This window comes from Diabrotica virgifera, chromosome 4 (genome assembly GCF_917563875.1).
Source record: "Diabrotica virgifera virgifera chromosome 4, PGI_DIABVI_V3a".
NCBI lineage: Eukaryota > Metazoa > Arthropoda > Insecta > Coleoptera > Chrysomelidae > Diabrotica > Diabrotica virgifera.
This window is the reverse complement of record NC_065446.1, coordinates 69917532-69939025: the sequence shown is the minus strand read 5'-3', so window position 1 is coordinate 69939025 and position 21494 is coordinate 69917532. Positions and strand designations below refer to the sequence as shown.

Genomic DNA, 21494 nt, shown 5'->3' with positions numbered 1-21494 from the left:
AATAAACGTCAAAATATGACAATGTAGTAGCACATAGTAGCTACATATTTTTGGCCTAAGGGAATGGGAAAACTGTTTAGTTTTGAAATTATGTAATTTTTAAATAAAAAATATTTTAAAAATTAAAGTAAAATTATTAACTCGTATATCATAAATTTTGTTTTTGATTTATTTATGGAGAGCCTTGCTTCAAAACTCACTCATTCTGTTCGTTTTAACAGCTCTATTGTACCAAAAACTCGTACTCAAACAGAAGCTTCAACGTTTCAAATAACACAGGTTAGCGCAGTTGCCACAATTCTCTCAATTTATATTCCCTATGTCCAGCTGAACGATTTACGTACTGTATAAAAAACAGTTGTTTTTTAGAACATTTTAGGGATGTATTAGTATATAATATTTATGGATTACCGTCCAAGTCCAACATAATCAACAAAAGAAGAAGAATTATTTGGTGATTTTTCTAGTGACATTATTGGGTGTGAATCTGTCATTTGAGTTTACTCCTCCTGATTTAAAAACAGGGTATAGACGTAATGCAAACAATGGGGAACTTGCACATTTTTTTACTACATAATAATGTTCAGTTTTGTTTAAAAATTAGATTTCCAAAATTTCTCATTTCAACTCTTAATAACTTCGAAGTACAAATTTAAAATCTGTGGTATAAAATAGTTCAAACGACCCGTGACGTCACATAGTTTTATTATATAGTTATATTTAGGTTTATTCTTCTTTTCCTTCTTTAGTTTATTGACCTCCACCTACTTGGGTATTTGGCCAGCTCATCGTCGTGGAATAAGGGAAAAATATTTATATTCTAATGACATTTATCGTATGTCATTGTAATAATATATACCAATTTGTTGAGATTGAAGTTTGATACAGTTTTTGAAGGAAAGGAAAGAAGGTTTACTATGGAAAAAAATGCCGAAGATCAGTTGGTACTGATTTCAAGAAATCAGCACCTCTGCTTTTGATCTTAAGGAAGAGAAAAAAAAATGATATTTTTTTTTCATGTTCTGTAAGAAATCAAAAACCGTAACTGATAGGAACATTTTGTAATTAAATATTGACCAAAGACTATCACATAGTCTATACATGCTACATAACAGGTCATTAACTATGGCACATGTGTTACTCAGTTAGCAATTTAGTTTTAAGAGATTTCTTAAAAGATTGACTTTAATTTTAATTCTTTTGCTAATCCATTATATATTTTTGATATTTAATATGTAAATGAGTTTTTGAATTGTTCTGTACGATGTGGTGGAGCTGTAATTGTATTTTTATATCTTGTATTGACATTATGTATGTCAGTTCTATATATAACTTTTTTAAAAAGATATGCTGGTAATGAGTTTTTGATGATTTTGTGGAATAGACAAGCAGCATGTAGATATCTTTTCTTTTCCATGCTCAGCCATTTTATTTGTTTTAATTTGTGAGAAATAGGCTGGTATCTTCTTACACCACAGATCAGACGAAGACACGAATTTTGAACCACCTGAATTCTTCTAATGATATTAAAATAGAAGATCAAACGACCCCAAAATACATTGTATATTTTTCTTTTTAGACTAGTATATCCCTAAAGTTTTATAAACAACTTCAAGAACACGGGGCTGATGAACTGTTGAAAAGAGAGTATGGTTCGTATCTAATTGCTGCTGAGACTGGTTACAATGTTTCAGTCTTGTTAGATTTAGAGAACATACCAGACAATTGGCAAGAGTTTGTAAAGAAGTTGGGTCTACTGAAGAGGAATTGTTTTGCTTCAGTTTTTGAAAAATATTTTGACTTTCAAGAAAAGGGAGACGAAGGTCAAAAAAGAGCTGTGATTCCTTACAGAGATGATGAAACACTGTGAGTATATTTACATTTTTTGCTTAAAGAGCCAATTTTTTGTTGTTTATCTTTTATCAAGGGCATGTGGCATGTAGTGTATTATATTATTATTAGGATCTTAAGTTTCTGATCTTTGGCTGATATTATTTTATGGTATGTAATAAATATATCATGCAGCACAACATTTAATACATTTTTAACTGGAAATAATTTTATGGGAATTTCATTCAAATTTAAATCCCATTGAAAAAACTTGCGTAATTTTTATTTTTGTAAAATATTTTCTAGATATTATTACAATTAACCGAAATTTTTTGCAGATTATTTTTAATTTAGACATTTTGTAATACCGGGTGTTCACTTATATTTTCCCACATTTTAACTGCCTATAACTTCTAAACGACTTAAGATAGAAAAATGCTGTTTTCGCTGAAATATTTTATTTTAGTAAAAGCTTTGTTTGAATGGATTGAATTTTTTTATACCGCTTTTAAATGAAAAATGGCGGATTTTTGAAAAAAAACATTGTTGACTTTTTTTGTTGAAACACCCAGTATATTTTTTTGTAAATTGAAAGAACAGTCATTTACCTATCCAGCGATATAAAGTTTTTTAAAATAGGTTGTCAAATGACTGAGCAATTAATTTTTAAAATGAGAGATGCAATGTGTAAATCACATAACATAATATCAATTGGCTTAGTTATGTTATTTAGTTATGTGATATACACGTTGCACCTCTCATTTTAAAAATTAATTACTCAGTCATTTGACAACCGATTTTAAAAAACTTTATATCGCTAGATAGGTGAATGACTGTTCTTTCAATTTACAAAAAAAATATACTGGGTGTTCCATTAAAAAAAAGTCAACAAAGTTTTTTTCAAAAATCCGCTATGTTTTTTCGTAATTGAAAGCGATATAAAAAGCTCAATCCATTCAGACAAAACTTTTACTAAAATAAAACATTTCAGCGAAAACCGCATATTTCTATCTTGAGCCGTTTAGAAGTTATATGCAGTTAAAATGGGGGAAAATATAAGTGGACACCCGGTATACTATACTAATGCTTACTGCGTGGATTATATAAAATCTTTATATAAGGTTGTCTTTTACTGCATTAATCTATATTTTTAACCTGTAACTCTAATAACGAGAAAAACATTTTGTGAAATAACCAAAATAGATGCACTTTTTGGGAAAAATTCGTCACAACTTGTTTAAAATGTTAAAAAAATATTTATTTTTGTTTTTTAAAAAAGTAATTTTTTTTCATTTTTAATTTTTTTTTCAAAATAACTTAAAATGTATTAGTGATACCAAAAATCACAAAGAGTACTTACTTACTAGACAACGCCCACCCTTGGCATGTTAGCCATTTGGTGGCGCGCTGACCAGTATAGACCAGCCGTTTCTCGTAGGCAGTCGTCATCCTCGGGTGGGTCTGTTATCAGGACTGGGCACACTGGGAGGTGAGCAGCATCCATCTGGGACTGATTAAATAGTGGACAGTTGTCATTTTCGCGAACGCCGATGCGATATAGACGGGAGGCCATGTAGTCATGCCCCATAGTTATTCTGAACGCGGCTACACTAATGGGTCTCAGCAAGTTGCGAGGGATTGGTGACTCTATTAGGTGGGCCCAAGATTTTCCAGCACCGGCTTGTATTTGCTGCTCTTTTATCTTCGCTTTGATTCCTCTTCCAATGGTGGACTTTGCTGATGTGTACGATTCGAAGCTAGGGGCTGTGGAAGAGTAGGGCCTTCTTTTGCAAGTTCATCCGCCGCTTCATTCCCTTCAACACCGACGTGACTAGGGATCCATTGTAATGTAATCAGCCACCCTTTTTCCAGCAAGTTCGATAGCTGGACGCGACAAGATATTGTTTTGGCACAGTCGGTATATCGATTTGTCGACAGGTCGAGGATTGCGGCTTGGATGAAGAAGGCAACTTTTTGGGGGTGTTGGAAATTCTCAAGATTTTTTGCAGCTTCTTGTATAGCAGCAATTTCGCCGTCGTAGTTGGTGAAAGGGGCACCCCACAGCTATGGAGCCTTTGGAGAACGTTGAGACATATCCTGCTCCTGTTCTTCCCGAGTCAGGCATCGAGGAGCCATCGCAGTAGATGTTGAGCCACTCATGCGCTGGGTACTTGGTGTGTATCGTGGGAGGCTTTCCTTAGGACAATGTCTGACGATAAGTGCTTCGGGTCGTTATGGTTTTCAAGACGCAATTCTGTGTTTGGTAGGCCAGTGTAGTTTGCGCTACACTGGCGGCTTCCGACAGGTCAATGTGGTATTTCCATGATTTGATTTGCTACTGTAAGCCGAGTGGTTTGTGTTTTAAGACGTGAGGCTACTTTTCTATATTCGTCCCATTTTTGTGGAAGTATTCGTCTTTGCCTTTCCCAGAAGGTTAACGCGTGTTGCTCTCTGCGACATTGTATTGGTTCAATACTGGTCTGGGCTTCCATTGATGTAATCTGTGTTGATTTTGGAGCACCAGTGATAACGCGAGGGGCAGTGTTCTGGGCGACTTCAAGCTTGGAGGTGGTGTTTGTACTCGCAGTTATTGTAGCTTCACTCCCATATTCTAATATCGGCCGGACATAGACATAGGTTTTGTATGTTGCTACCAAGACATCTTGCGTGGCGCCCCACTTTGTTGCTTTGAGACGTTTGAGCAGTCGACATCTCTTTGTGGCTTTCTCTGCAGTGTCGTCGATTTGAGGTTTCCACGTCATTTTCTTAGCTATGTACACCCCCAGGTATTTTGTTACATCCTGTCTTTCCAGATCGACTCCTTCATATGTCTGTGTGAATTAAACTTATTCTAGCATTCATGGAATCTTTAGCGCATCTGGTTTGTTTTCAGTTTTGATCAGACAGTAAGCAACATATAATTTAAATTCTCATTGGTGCTCATGAATGAACATATACCTGTCGTCTTAAATGTAGTGAATTATTCCTAGATTTAGATAAAAGACTCGTTTCCAAAAACTCTTCATCTGATGAGTTATAATCAGTTGAAGGAGTGGTACTTCTGTAGACCTCAAAAGTTATTCCAATATCCTGTGAAGCTTTGGTCTCTTTGAGATTGATATCTCCGTCCTCTTCATTGATAATTTTGTCTGCTGCAGGAAGGATGTATACAGCATAAATTAAATCAACAAGAAGTATAAAGTAATATAGAACTATAACATAAATATCATGAATCGGTGCCCAAAATCCCGACTGCCAAAACACCGACACGCCAGAATCCCGACACGCCAGAATCCCGATAGGCCAAAATCCCGACATGTAAATTATTGTGTATTTTAAAAGAACAAATTATTTAAACACTACATTTTATAATATAAAATCTATAAGTACTTACTGAAATGGAAAGTTGTAAGTGGCATTATAATATCTAATATGAAAGTAAACTTGAATTGACGATTATATTATACATATATTATTGGACTATATATTGACAAAAAAAATAATTTAATTCATATACCCATTTTATTTAGAAAATTAGTTCATATTAAATGGTAAATACTTTTGTTTAGTAACAAAAAAATAAAAAACAGATGGCCATAAACAAAAAACCAGAAATAAATGTAATTATATGTTAAAAAGGAACTTATCAAACCTGTCGGGATTCTGGCGTGTCGGGATTTTGGCCGTCGGGATGATTGTGGCTGTCGGGATTTTGGGGTAGACCCATCATGAATATACATAAATATATGACAACTGACGATATTACAAAAAAATATATTTACTGTTCACATTGTTTTGGATTTCGTTGACAGTTTCTTCCAAGGCATCTTCCAATTCTTGCTGGTTTAGGAATCTTTTGAAAATCATAGTCACTGACGGGATCGTATTGGCACAACTCTTCAAACTAACCTGTTTGTTTAATTTCAAATTCACAACTGTGTTGGAATATTAATCTAATTATCTCAAGGGTGAGGTTGAATACAGAGTGAGTTTTATGTATGGAAACACTCAATTATCTCGGAAACGGCTTGCACGATTTTTATAGATTTTGGTGGGTAAAGGTTTTCTGAGGCGGCCGATATTATAGTGGCAATTACATTGTTGTCAGATTTTCCGTTTTTCTGGAAATCTAATGAACTTTCTTATTTCGAATGGAACACCCTGTATATTTTTTGCGTTTTGAAGTCCTAAAGAAATACTGACTATTTTTCATGTTATATTCCCTATACCTAAATGCGATAATTTCGGAGTTATTGCTACATTTATTTTAAAAAACAATTTTAAACAAATTATAAAAAGCCAGTTTTTTCGGTTCGGGTAAATATTACTTTAGGTTCTTTGGATCATTGGGAACAAAAAAGATCTTTTGTAATTTTTGTATAAAATCAATTGTTTCCGAGTTATAAACACTTTAAAAATGAAAAAAATCGAATAATGACGATTTTCAAGGTTCAAAAACACAAATAAAAAATATAATTTTAGAAATTACGAAGTACCTAAATTCAAGCTCTATCCTTTTTCTAGGAGCTGGCTATAAGAGTTTTTGGTACGTTTTATTCTGAAACATCGCTTTTTAATTTGTTAATAAAGCGCATATGAGCAGAAGACGGGCGATCTCGCTGCATTAACAACTAGAATAAATATTTTAATATAAAACAAGTTCAAATTACTTATCGATATCTGGTAAAATAAGGCTTGAACTTAAATTTGGGTACTACTCAGTTTCAAAACTAATAATTTTTATTTGTGTTTTTGAACCTTAAAAATCGTCATTATTCGATTTTTTTCAGTTTTAAATTGTTTATAACTCGGAAACGATTAATTTTATAGAAAAATTACGAAATATCTTTTTTGTTCACAATGATCCAAAGAATCTAAAATAATATTTACCCGAGCCGAAAAAATTGTTTTTTATAATTTGTTAAAATTTTTTTTTAATAAATGTAGCAATAACTCCGAAATTATGGCATTTAGGTATAGGGAATATAACATGAAAAATAGTCAGTATTTCTTTAGGACTTCAAAACGCAAAAAATATACAGGGTGTTCCATTTGAATTAAGAAAGTTCATTAGATTTCCAGAACAACGAAAAATCTGACAACAATGTAATTGCCACTATAATATCGGCCACCTCAGCAAACCCTTACCCACCAAAATCTATAAAAATCGTGCAAGCCGTTTCTGAGATACTTGAGTGTTTCCATACATAAAACTCACTCTGTATATAGGAGAAATTGGGTAGTCGGTAGTCTATTTCTTAAACACAAAGAAACCAAAAAATCGATCATTGTTTGGTAATGTTGCTCTCCTACGACCTGATCCTGACTTTCTAGTGTAGTTATCATTTTGACTAAACTGCTGAGTGGTTCTTTCAAGAGCACAAATATTCTCATTTAGCACCTAGGCGGCATAACATTGGCTAAGATCATATTGCACTAAAGCAATAGCACTTGTAGCATCCTTTGGTGGGTGCTACTTCGGTATGCGGTCTACGGCAGAGTTTCTAGTTTGGTATGCGGTCTACCGTCTGATATGCGATCTACGGCAGTTTAGCTGATTCGGCATGCGGTCTACGTACAAAAACAAATTAGAGAAACTATTACAAACTTTTTATTTATTTTTATACTTTACTTTACTTGTCATACTTGTGCTTTACTTCACACTTCACGTGTTATTCTGTCTAAATCCCGAACCGAGGATTAGCGGCGTGTAATTTGGGTTGCCTATATAAACTTGAATCAACGAAATGGGCCTTGAGTGTTAATTTAAAACGCTGAAAAGACCGTTTAGTGATAATAAAAAGGGTGGGTTGTGATTGCGCGCAGCGGTCAAATACCTCCTGCCCTGCGGTTCTCTCACTCTAATACCCGTAAGTTGGGTTTGGACCGAAGGGTTAGGTCTTCCTCCTTTCAGGCAAAAACCGATATTTACTGCGGTTGCATGATATTTAATATTAAAATAGTATTGGATGTGGTAGAATGTAGACTCTTTGTATAATTACCAATTGAACAGTGAAGCTGTTAGTAATAATAAAATAGTAATATTTGTAATAGTTTCTCTAATTTGTTTTTGTACGTAGACCGCATGCCGAATCAGCTAAATTGCCGTAGACCACATATTAGACGGTAGACCGCATACCGAAGTGGCACCCTTTGGTGTTAATGTAACTTTAATACAATTAAAATAATGAACTCAAAATGTTATAAAAAATTTAAAATCAATGTATAGAATTTAAGTATGTAGTTGTAGTTATGGGAGGTTTTCTGTAAATTTTTTATGTGCATTATAATAAGTCTGTTTGTTAATATTGCTTACTAAAAGAGAATATGTTTATAAAGGGTGTCTAGAAACTCTACCGACAAACGAAGACAGGAGATTTCTCAGATAATTTTAAGACAATTTAACCCAATTCATCTAGTCCGAAAATACTTCCTAAAGGAGCTAGAGCTATTTGAAGATGGTGTCTGGTAATTAGTTTTTCTTGAATATCTCCAGAACGCTTCTATTTAGAAAAACGAAAATTGGTAGAAATATTTACCTTCCAGAGATAAATCGATTCCATCCATTGCAAATTTCTAGTACCGGTCAGAGGCGTCCGTTTTGGGTAGGGCAACAGTTATATTATCGCATAACTTTTTTATTTTTAATTTTTAAGCATTTTTGAGTCTGGATTATTGAAGTGTACGGTATTATAGAACTAAAAGGTACTCTTACTTTAAGTCGATAGGATATACCGGTTTCTAGAAAAATCGATTTGAAAATTTTTCATTTTTTGAATATCAAAAAAAAATTAAAAACAACTATTTAGAAAAACGAAAACTGAGCTATCTGAAGACAGGAGATTCCTCAGATAATTTTAAGACAATGTAACTAGTCCGAAAATGCTTCCTAAGGGAGCTAGGGCTTTTGAAGATGACGTTTTGTAATTAGTTTTTCTTAAATACCTTCAGCACGCATCTAGTTAGAAAAACGAAAATTGGTACACATATTTATCATCCATAGATAAATCGATTCCATCCATTGTGAATTTCTAGTACCAGTCATAGGCGTCCGTTTGAGGTAGGGCAACGGTTTTTTTATGTCATAACTTTTTTGTCTTTAACTTCTAAACATTTTTGGTACTGGATTATTAAATTGTAAGGCATTCTAGTACTAAAAGGTACTCTTGCTTGAAGTCGGTAAGACACACCGTTTTCTAAAAAAATCGATTTGAAAATTTTTCGTTTCCTGAATTTGAAAAAAATTTTTTCAAAAAAAAAACGGTGTATTTTACCAACTTAAAGCAAGAGTATCTTTTAGTACTAGAATACCTCATAACATTAAAAATAATTAGGAAGAATTAAAAATTAAAGACAAAAAAATTATGCGATAAAATAACCGTTGACCTACCTAAAACGGACGCATATGACCGGCACTAGAAATTCGCAATTAATGAAATCGATTCATCTCTGGATAAATGTCTGTAAATATTTGTTACCTTATACTATTAAGATGATATATAAATAATAAATATTAGGTTTATTGAGTAATACACCTCTTATCAATTTTTTGTAAATATTGATAACAGCTTTCAAATAACCCACAAATGTTTTGGGAAATTATGGAATATGCTTGATAAACAATGATAACACCAATCTTAAGAGGCTACAGTAGCGATCAACAGGTAGCAACAAACGCGGTCTAAGATTGCGGCTGTAATTATGAATATTTTGTCGAGATATCTGGCACACATATTCGTAATATAATAAAGAATGGCGGTACAGAGCCCATTTTGAGAAATATATTAGTATGTGGAAATTACTCTATATTTAAATACCTACACTATTAAAAAATGAGCCTGTACCGCCATTAAGAAGAACAAAAAAAAATACACTTTGTTCAAATAAACTTTTTTATCCCATGCCTAGATTTTGTGTCATTTTGGACCTACTAAAATTTTTTATTGCTAACAAGAAATCGAACATATTATAACTAATAACTAATTAGGCAACATAGAGAAATCGTAACTGTCATTTTGACAAACCTGCAAGAGATTTTCTCTTATCTGTTCTGTTCTCTTTATCGATATCTGTTCAGTATATTTTTGTGTAATAGAACTAAGTTGTTGTAGACCAGTAAGGATCTGTGAAAAAACGTCTATTTTTGGATGTGAGAGGTGGCATTCGGATTTTTGCAGATAAAGTTAGTTCAGTAATAATAATTGACTTATGCTCCTTCTCAAATATGCCCGGAACATTAATAAAAAAAATAAAATATTTAAAAATTTCGAAAAACATCGTTTTTTTTCTGCTTTCTTTGCTTATAACTTTAAAACCATTCGTTTTGGAACAAAGTCGTACAGAAATAAAATAAAGATAATTGAATTTTGTATGATATACGACTGGTCAAAAATGTCTTAAGGGAGGGTATAGTTAATTCTGCGTTTTTTTGCATAATTTTAAAACGTTTTCCCTTGAAAGTGGTAGGGTTAAATTAAATGAGTAAAAGGATATCTTAAAGAACAACACTTGCCGATTATTCAGTTAAATTTTTATTGAAAAATATTAAAAAATGAAGCAGTGGCGTCATTTTTAAGTAGATGATCCAAAAAAGAAGAATATTTGCGGTGTACACCATATCTTCGGACAGAATCATTTGACACATATAAACCAAAAAGATTATTTTAGTTTAAGAGTTTTTTGAGGTAGTGACGTCGAGTTTTTATGAGTATATTGATTTTTAAATTCATGGTATAATTTTAAAGTGAAAAAATCGAAAAAAACAAAAAAAGTGTGTTCGGTAAAGAGAAAAATGGTAATATAAACAAAAAAAAATATTAAAATAAGCAAAAACTCGACGTCACTACCTAGTAAAATATCTAAAAAAGAAGTGTGCAAAATTTCAGAAAGATCGGCGAATTACTTTTTGAGTTATGATGTACACAGTCTCAAAAAAACATGTTTTTCAGAAAACGCGTTTAAAAAAATGTAGTTTTGTCATTATAATACTAAGAAAATTTTTGTATATATCCATATCTCCGTCAATTTTGCTCGGATTAACTTGAAATTTTAATGGTATACTCTTGGAAATATTTACAAACAAAAAAGCCAATAAAAAAATCGAAAAAAAAATCGAAAAAAATAATCAAAAATACTATACCCCCCCCCCCCCCTTAACGAATTACCTTTTCTGCAATATAGCAATAAATACAAAATAAGGGGGCAAAATACGCCTGTTGTTATTTAATGTTTTTAACCACTTTGGTGGCACTTAGGACCTTAGTAATTCGCTTAGGAAATTCTTTGTAATATACTTAAACCGTGTACCAAATTTCATTAAAATCGACCTAATAGATTTTGCATAATAAATTTGCAATCTAAATGTTTTTAAAAAAGTTCAAATTTTTTAAAATATTTCTGAACAAAAAGTAGGCCATTTTTGAAGTTGGCTAATTTTTTACATATTATAAAGAGGTGCTCTACGTATCTAATATACTTTACAGAATTAAAATCGGATTATTTAAGGGGCAACAGCAATGTTTTAAACTTATAAACAATTTTTTGGCTTATAAACAAATAGCTTTGTTTAATAATAAAAAAATTAATTTTTAGTAATGCAAATAATTAAAACCGGTATAATTTGACTTAAACTTTCAAATGCTGTCAGCAGAATTGCTATTTTATTTTTTAATCAAAAGTTATTCGCGTTCAAAAATTGCAGTTTTTCGATTTTTTGAAAGTTCCACTGCGCGTTTATCTCGAAAATTATGCATCCTACGAAAAAACTTGTAAGAACATGTTTTGCTTAGAATTACCCAAGAAATACAAAAAAATGTTTTATTTTGCGAAAAATCGATGTTATGTAATTCCTTAAGTTCTTTGTTTATAACAATCTTATCGACATCCGGATCAACTGTTACCCAAAAAATCGTGTGCTACGGGTCAAAAAATACATAAAAATCTTGGGTAAGTCCATCTAAATAAAGGAGCCCGTAGCACCCCCTCCTGGCCACAGCACTAATTTGTTTATAAGCCAAAAAATTGTTTATAACTTTAAAACATTGCTGAGACTGCTTAAATAATCCGATTTCAATTCTGTAAAGTGCATTAGATAGGTGGAGTGCTTCTTTATATGTAAAAAAATTGACAAATCTTTGTATGTTCTAGTTTTTGTTGTGCAAGATTTTAAAAAATTTTAATTTTTTAAAAAAAGTTTAGATTGCAAAATATTATGCAAAATCTAGTAAGTCAATTTTAATGAAATTTGGTGTACGGTTTTAGCACATTACAAAAATTTTCTAAGCGAATTAGGAAGGTTCCAAGTGTAACCTAAGTGATGGAAAATCATTGAATAAGGGCAGGCTTGTTTTGCCCCTTATTTTATATTTATTGCTATTTTGAAGCAAAGGTGATAAATTAAGACATTTTTAACCAATCGCATCTGATAGAAAATTTAATTATCTTTGTTTTATTCCTATACGACTTTGTTCTAAAATGAATAGTTCTTAAGTTATAAGCAAAAAAAGTAGAAAAAAAACCGAAATTTTCAAATATTTTATTTTTTTTTTATTAACCTTTAACTACCCGCGCATCAAGTTATACACTTGAAACAGCGGATTTGTTTATTTTTTTTTTTTTGAAAAATACACTTAGTTATTTGTTATAAACCTTATTCGGCATCAGTGAACATTTGGAGTTCCTTCTCAGTAAGCTAATTGGGATTTATAACTGGAATCATGGAATAACTGGATTCGATGATAAATAAAATTACTAATAAAAAATTTTTTGAAATGTGATTTTTTACAGGATAAAAAGTATTGTTTATAAAGAAAAATCTATTTTGTATCATAATGACTAAAAAACAATTGAAATATGTACTTATATTACTACTTATTATATTAATATAATCGTTGCGTATATTGTCCACCACCGGAAACAACAAATAATAAACTGTAAGTTACGATCTTCCCAGAACGCCGAATATGACGAAATTAAAACCAAATTGTAAAGCACATTTCAGTGATAGGTTAGAGAGATAAACAAGATCAAAAATTAAATTTTTTAAATATATTTGCAGTAGAATTCCTATATCTGGCGTACAAAATACGCCAGCGCGTGTAGTTAAAGGTTAATGTTCCGGGAATATTTGAGAAGGAGCATAAATCAATTATTAACGAAGTTATCACCTAACTTTATCCGCAAAAATCTGAATGCCACCTCTCACATCCACCTAAAAACAGATCCTTACTGGTCTATTGGCCTATTTGAAAAAATAGATTATTGTTAATTGTGAGTTTTAGTTAAATGTAGGTAGGTAAGTATATTTTACGTAAAAATATTTCGAATTCTAATGCGAGTATATACAGTTGTAGTGCCTTTGGCGCTCTATGAACTAAATAAAATAAGACGGCTCTTGTTTCGCTTCACAGCGAAATTATTATTTATTATTATTATTTCGTGCAAATACCTATGTTAACATAAAATTTTCACCCATTTTGGTATAACCTCTTCAGCCCCAAGAAAAAAGTTTTTATTATTTTAACAATATTTTCTATTTTCTCTCCTCATTTGTGAAAACAATAAACGAAAATCTATAAAAACTATTAAAAAAATTACTTGACAGACATAATATGACAGGTCCAGCATAATGGACATCAGGACTTAGCTTTCATATAATTTAAGTATGAAACTGAAAAACATTCTGGTTCAGGAGAAATACACATATACATACATTTTGCATTTTGTACAAAAGAATCTCGTCTTCTTAGTGCATTCAAGAGGTTTAGGCAACGCGATTAGAATTTCTATTGCTGACAGGGCATATTGGCAAATGGTCATTACTGGTTTTTCTTACATCTATAGGCGGTAATTGGAAAACTGTAGATCTTTTTACAGGAATTATGGGCACTTCATCTTCAGATGTCTCCAGTTTTCTTGAAATAGACGCACTAGCTTGTCTCCCACTTGCAGGCTTACCACCTAGAGCTAGTGACCTTCCAACATACAGCTTAAATTCCTGTAAATCCATTTCCTTTGATCATTATCGTTATCTTCACTGACGAAAAAATCGTTATCTGTCAAAATAGCCTCCAATGCACTTTCCATCAATATCCTTTTACTATATGTAACTAAACTTAAAAAATGTGAGTATGGTAACAATTTGGCTAACTAAGTCCCAATGTCCAAAATGCTGGACAAAAAGTTTAGAGGACCGCTAACGTGTCCAGTTGTAATTATTTTCAAATACATATATATTTACCACAAATACGTCCAATCATCAAGTAACATACATTAAAAACAATCAATACTTTAAAGTACAGAAAAACACTACAACTTACTGTATTTTTGTGGAGCCACCATCATAATTTAAAAGGTTTCACCACATGTAACAACAAACTACCGAGGTAGGCGTTGTTGTAGAATTTTTGAAATGAGTAAATGCTGAAATATAGGACGCAGCGATGCCCAACCCGAATAGTCACCATGTAATAAATTAGTAAACATTGTCCAGCTGGCTGGACCTATGGACTGAGGAGGTTATGTTTATAAATATTTATTTACTAATAACAAAATTGTTTTCTATTACTTCCATTTAGCGCGCCTATGAGTATAATTGTCAAAATATTGATCTTAGATAATGTCAAAGATTACCACTGTTGCCAAAGTTTCGCAGACCTTAGGAAAAAAGGTATGATACTATCTCCCGAAGTTGTATTGATGACGCGCTACTGTATGCTCTTAAAAACACATCTTGTTTTCTTTATCTTAAATCGAATTTATTTTAGAAGAAATATTTTAAAAGTTATACATAGTTTTTTTTCTTATGGCACTACCTAAGTATTTAGTTAAAACAATATTTCATCTTTTATCTTTCATGGAGTATAGTTGTTATGTGTCTTGAGCTCAAGTTACAAAACCTGTCCCCTTCAATTGCTTTTTATCATCATTTTAATGTTGATGTATATTAAAATACATTTTAAAAATCTTTTAACCACCATTTCTTTCGTGCCTGTTTAATAGTTAAATTATTAAAAAATCAAAATTGAAAAACACTCAATTTGTACTTAATTTAATTAAAATTAATACTAATACTCAATGAAAATTATTTATATAATAAAACTAGAAAAGGTTATTCCAATTTTTTATCAAATTTATAGACTAATACACATTATCAGTATGCATAGTTGACAAAAATTTGCTGTGATCATTTGTTACTTTGTTTACATAAAATAAGGAAGTTTCAAATAATAAATCACATTAATTGTGTGCTATAAATCAGTTCATGTTGAATATTTTGCAATCCCATAATTCATTTTATTATTTAACTTAGTTATCAAATGTTTCGTTTGTTGAATCATATATGGTTTGTTTTTGTTTATAATTGATGCAACTGTTTGTTGTTCTTAAGTTTTGGAACAAATATCTGCTTCATAGTAATACAATTCAATAGAAACTTTCAGCTGCATAATAAATATTCATCTCCAGTGCACTACCACTACATTGGCGTCAAACGATTATCTTTTTCATCCCTACCTTAACAATTAACTATTTTTAATGGGAAATAATCCACAATTTTACTAGAAAAAATGATTTTATTAACGTTTCGACGTCCAAATGGGATGCCGTTATTAAAATATAAAAAATATTAATAAATTAAACAAAATTGTTGTTGCTTAGTAAAAAATTCTTCTAATAATTTATTTAATCTAACTCATTTATATCGGCAATTCAGACATATATTATACATTTTAAAGTAGAAGACTTTAAAATGATATTGCCAATATTTATGAGTTGCGTTCCTGGGACGACTTTACTGAAATATAGTTCATTCGATTACATGAAATCAACCTCAACTCAAGAATATCCGTCACAAAAAAATCATAGCATGTGATCTGTCTTTAAAAAGACAATCACATGCAACGGTGATATTAAAATTCTGGCGTTAGACAGATCACATGCTATGATTTTTTTGTGACGGATATTCTTGACTTGGGGTTGATTTCATGTAATCAAATGAACTACCTTTCAGTAAAGTCGTCCCAGGAACGCAACTCATAAATATTGGCAATATCATTTTAAAGTCTTCTACTTTAAAATGTATATGTCTGAATTTACTAAGCAACAACAATTTTGTTTAATTTATTAATATTTTTCTATTTTGACAACGGCATCCGATTTGGACGTCGAAACGTTAATAAAATCATTTTTTTAGTAAAATTGTGGTTTATTTCCCATTAAAAATAGTTAATTATAAAAATGTCACAAGGAAATAGCTTCAGAACTACCTTAACAATAATGAGGTGTTAAAAAAAATTAAATAAAGGTTTCGGAAATCGAAAATTTCTGTTTCCAATAAATTACTATAGCACTCGCCGTTTCTTCATGTTTAAAATAGCCAATGAAAATAATTCCTGGCGGTTCCCAAAATACAGAGATCACAACCTTTCCGGCAGTTTGTTAGAATAGAATAGAAATATGCTTTATTGTCATGGAAAATTTTACAATTTTATCGACAAAGCTTATAAAGTTAAGAAAACAAAACAATAACAATTCAGTTTACTCAAATTACATACAATTCGTCAATATAATTAAAAATATATATAGTATGGTGCAAATGTCTGGAATAAATTCGATATTTCGTAAACCGGCGACTTTAAGGAAAAATCCCGAAACAAGTCGAATTTTATTTTTAAATTACGATATTTTGCCATATACTTTATATGAGTGACGTCATCCATATGAACGTGATGACGTAATCGATGATTTTTTAAATGAGACTAGGGGGTCGTGTGATAGATAGCTCATTTAAAAGTGTATTCAATTCTATATTTAGATTCAGTAATATAAATATTACCATTTATTGTTTATACACAGTGTTAAAAAAAATGTTTTAATTAAATTAATTGACAAAAAAGAAGAATTTATGTAATTTATTTAATTCAAAATACATTTTACTGCTGTCGGAAAACGGAAAAAAATGTTTATTTGACAAATAAACATTGCTTTTCGCTAAAATTAAATATTCAAACTTCCAAGAGGCAGGTGGTTGGCGGGAGCTGGTTTGAACATTGAATTTAAGCGAAAAACAATGCTTATTTTTCAAATAAACACTTTTTTCTGTTTTCTGACAATAGTAAATTTTGAATTCAATAAATTACATACATTCTTCTTTTTTGTCAATTATTTCAATTTAAAAATTTTTTTTTGAACACTGTATAAACAATAATGTTAATATTTATATTACTGAATACAGAATTGAATACCCTTTCAAATGAGCTATCACACGACCACTAGTCTCATTTAAAAAAATCATCGATTACGTCATCACGTCCATATGGATGACGTCACTCGTATGACATATGCCAAAATATCGTAATTTAAAAATAAAAATAGACCTGTTTCAAGATTTTTCCTTAAAGTGACCGGTTTACGAAATATCGAATTTATTCCAGACATTTGCACCATACTGTTAAAACAAAAAACAATCAATTGCAAAATTTAAAAATTTAAATAAATTGCAAATTGCATAGTCTACCTAGTAACTAATAAGTTTAAAAGTTTAGCTGCTGCATATGACACCCAAATATAGATAAAAAAATAATAAAAATATTACTTCTGCAAAGGGTACTGTAATTTCTTAGTTATTGATTAAGAAAATCTTCTTTAGAAAATATTTCCTATATAAAATACTTGATTAAGAAAATCTTCTACTGAATAATATTCAGTAGGTAGGCTTTTGTCGTTTTACGGAATTTGGGGAAAGATGCTTCAGATTTAAGTTGTAGAGGGAGATGGTTGTAAAGTTTTTTTGCGGAATATAATATAGATTGCTTTACTAACTCAGAGGACGGGGTCGCTAAATAGACGTCAAAGGTAGAATTTCTCGTGAAGTAGTCATGATTAGGTCTTGGTGGAAAGACATGTAGACGTTTACTAACTAAGCAAACAGTTTCTAAAATATACAAAGATGGAAGGGTTAAAATTCCGAGATCTTTGAAGTAACTTCTGCAATGTGTTGTTCTTCTGAGGCCAAACAGATATCTTATTGCTCTTTTTTGTAATTTAAAAATAACATCGAATTGGGCAGCTGTACCAGAACCCCAAAAAGGAAGACCATATCCAAGATGCAACCCGAACAATGAAAAATATGTTATTTTGTAAGATGCTAAATTGAGTTCATTCGAAACAGATCTTATAGCATAGTGATTTTGTGATTTAAAAATCACAAAAGTAGCGTCACTTCAAACTCTGTAACTCTGTAAATAATTATCCGAATAATACAAAATTTTGACAGATTACTTTTTAAGGTTAGAACTATCGAAAATTCGCCATCTCATGGTTAAGTCCGGGACTTAACGTATTGTAACGTAACGTAATTGACGGACGTATTTGTCTGGTACCTGAGACCAAAAAAAAATCAAAATTCTTCCTTAACAAAGAACTTTGCATGGATGAATTTGCAAAGTATCTTCTTTCTCAGCTCTTTTTTCTTTTCAAGGGTCGCTATTCGTTATTTTTTTCGCCACTCATTTCTGTCCATCGTGACTTCACCTAAACCTTTTTCCCTCAAGGCCTCTGCCACATAGACCTTTCATCTTCTCGGTTTTCCTCTATCTCTCCTTCCTTCATCGTCTAACAGCTTTATCCTTCTTCCCATATAGTGTTTATTTCTACGTCTAAAGTGACCAAACCATTGCCGTCTTTGTTCTTGAATTCTTGTTGAGACTGTAGTCACCCCTGCTCTTTCCCTAATCAAGTCGTCCCTGATCCTGTGCCTTCTAGTTTTACCCAAAATCCACCATAACATTTTTATTTCACTATTGGATATAAAAATTGAGTCAATACTCGCAATCTTAAAGTTTGTATTTTTTTAATAGTAGTTACACAATCATGGGGAAACCGGATTCCAGGCTTACAATTTCTAGGGGCAGCAGCAAGATTTCTAAGATTTGAACTAGATGTAGCTTAAGTGGCAGCTGACGCTGAATTGGACATCTGAAGCCTACATACCTTGGAAAAATGTCCAACCTTCGAGCATCATTAATAATTTGTACAGGAGTTGCATAAGCCTCAGAGTATTTTGAAGCTGACTTCAGAGACTGGGCTTTCAGTATGGCATCTTGCAGAGTAATACTGTTGTTTTCTAGTAAGCGTTGTCTTATGTCATTAGAAAGAATCCCACTAATAAAAGAATCTCTTATATAATCTTCTCTATTTTGGTCTGCAGAAACGGCTAGAAAATTACAGTCTTTGGAAAGCACCTTAAGATGTTGAACGTACTGATCTATATTTTCACCAGTTTGTTGTCTTTTAGTCATTAGGATATGTCGGGCAAAAGTTTCATTTTTGGGTTTAACAAAAACTGCTTCGAGAATATTTTGGCTTCAGAATACTTTGTACAATCAGAGATAAGTTCATAGATATTGTTGCTCACGTAATTTACTAGTAGTTTGAATTTATCCTCCTGTGAGACATCAACTACAGAGGAAATAAAGTTTTCAAAAGAAGCTTTCCAATGTATCCATTCTTGAGACGATCTAGAAGAGTTTGGATATGCATCGAATCTGTCTGGTCGTAGTAGCTAATCCATATTTGATTTTTCTTGTATATTAAATTGTAATGAAACTGCAAAACCTTTATAAACTAGGTTTTAGTATACAAGAAATCAGCATGAGATTAAGCAGAAGATTAAGGGGATGGGTACGTATTTTCGGCTGCAATGGTATTTAAATGGGGATTCATTTTTTTCGAATCCTGAGAAAACTAATAAGTATTTTTGAAAAATTTAAACGCAGAATGAAAGATTACGTTCTTACCGAGGGCCGAAAGTCCCTGAAAACTTCTATAATGTTTATTTTAATAAGTTAAAGGGGTGAAAAACTAAGAGAAAATGTAGTGTGATTTTTATTTTCAAATATCTCATTCAAAGAAACTTTTTATTCATTCTAAGGGACTTTCGGCCCTCGGTAATAAAGTAATCTTTCATTAAAAACCTCTAACAAGAAGTAAAACCACTTCTATGTAAATTGGTATATTTATTAAAACTTAAAAATCCCAATGGATTGAATAAAATATGTCCAATTCAGAACGTTTTCAGACCTATCGGTCCATCATCAGTGAATGTGCATACTTGCTAAATAGCCCCAGAACCAAACAATGGTTGAATTTAAAATTCAATTTACATTATTTAAAAATAATATTCAACAGGCTAAACGCCGATGTTACAGGATATTGCCTATGGGAACATGGTGAAACCCTACCAAAACCTCAATCAACCATCTTAGACCTTAAAGTCTCTTTATAGTCAAAGTTGGCCTAAGATGGTTGATTGAGGTTTTGGTAGGGTTTCACCATGTTCCCATAGGCAATATCCTGTAACATCGGCGTTTAGCCTGTTGAATATTATTTTTAAATAATGTAAATTGAATTTTAAATTCAACCATTGTTTGGTTCTGGGGCTATTTAGCAAGTATGCACATTCACTGATGATGGACCGATAGGTCTGAAAACGTTCTGAATTGGACATATTTTATTCAATCCATTGGGATTTTTAAGTTTTAATAAATATACCAATTTACATAGAAGTGGTTTTACTTCTTGTTAGAATTTTTTAACTATATGGTATACAGCCAACCTAGGGAACTTCCCTTTTAGTTTGTAATCTTTCATTCTGCGTTTAAATTTTTCAAAAATACTTATTAGTTTTCTCAGGATTCGAAAAAAATGATTACATCTAAAATACATTAAAAATTTTGACAGGCGTCAAAATGTTCCTTTCCTCTTAATGAAATTACAATTAACATGACATAAACATATGGCAGTAACTGAAATAACAAACATAGTTCACAGACTAGTACATTATATATATGCCAAAAAGTCATAATTTAAAAATATAAATCAACCTGTTTCGCGATTTATCTCCAAAGTTGCCCATTCTCGAGAAAATGAATTTATTCCAACTCAAACGTCCTCACTGTATGTACATTTTTGTCTTTTTGTGATTTTTAGCTTGTAGTTTGTAATTGTGAAGACTTTATGTACTGGGCCTGAAGATGAGCAGAAAATAGGGATGTTCACTAATTTTTAAATATAGTTAAATTCAATAGATTACAAGGTATATAAAAACGTAACAATCATAAAACTGTTTAAAAATGTATATTTTTTAAGATAAATGAGTTCATAATGTTGATTTTCTTGGAGGCTAGAAAAACGGTACCCTGCAGCGAGGCTACGGTCTGTGACGTCAGCAGTCGTAACGTCTTTGATCGACGACTAGTTTTGTATACTTATTTACGAAGTGTATTTGAATGTGCGCAGTTTTTTACGTACTTGATTATTAAAAATGAAGCAAAATAAGTGGTGTTTTGTTCCTGGGTGTGTAAATACATCAAAAAACAGTTCTGACAAGATTTTTATGACCGTTCCAGCCAATTTAAAACAGAAAAAGAAATGGTTTGTTGCAGCTATAACTTAAAATAACTAACTTAAAGAACTAACTTAAAAAAATAAACACTATAGAAGTTTTCCAGAGACTTTCAGCCCTTGGTAATAATGTAATTGTTCTTTCTGCATTTACATTTTTCAAAAATACTTATTAGTTTTCTCAGAATTCGAAAAAAATTAATGAATTTAAATAGCATTAGACCAAGATTTTGCACCTACCCCCTTAAGGAGTAAATGAAAAT

General features: G+C 31.5%; 1 protein-coding gene across 1 annotated transcript in view; it reads left to right on the top strand.

Moving 5' to 3' along the window:
• LOC114324823 (probable actin-related protein 2/3 complex subunit 2) overlaps positions 1–21494 on the top strand; it is a 58552-nt gene that overhangs the window by 4192 nt on the left and 32866 nt on the right. Inside the window, exon 3 of the mRNA XM_028272695.2 lies at positions 1580–1866. Within this exon, the coding sequence (XP_028128496.1) occupies positions 1580–1866 (287 nt within the window). The remainder of the gene's footprint in view (positions 1–1579; positions 1867–21494) is intronic.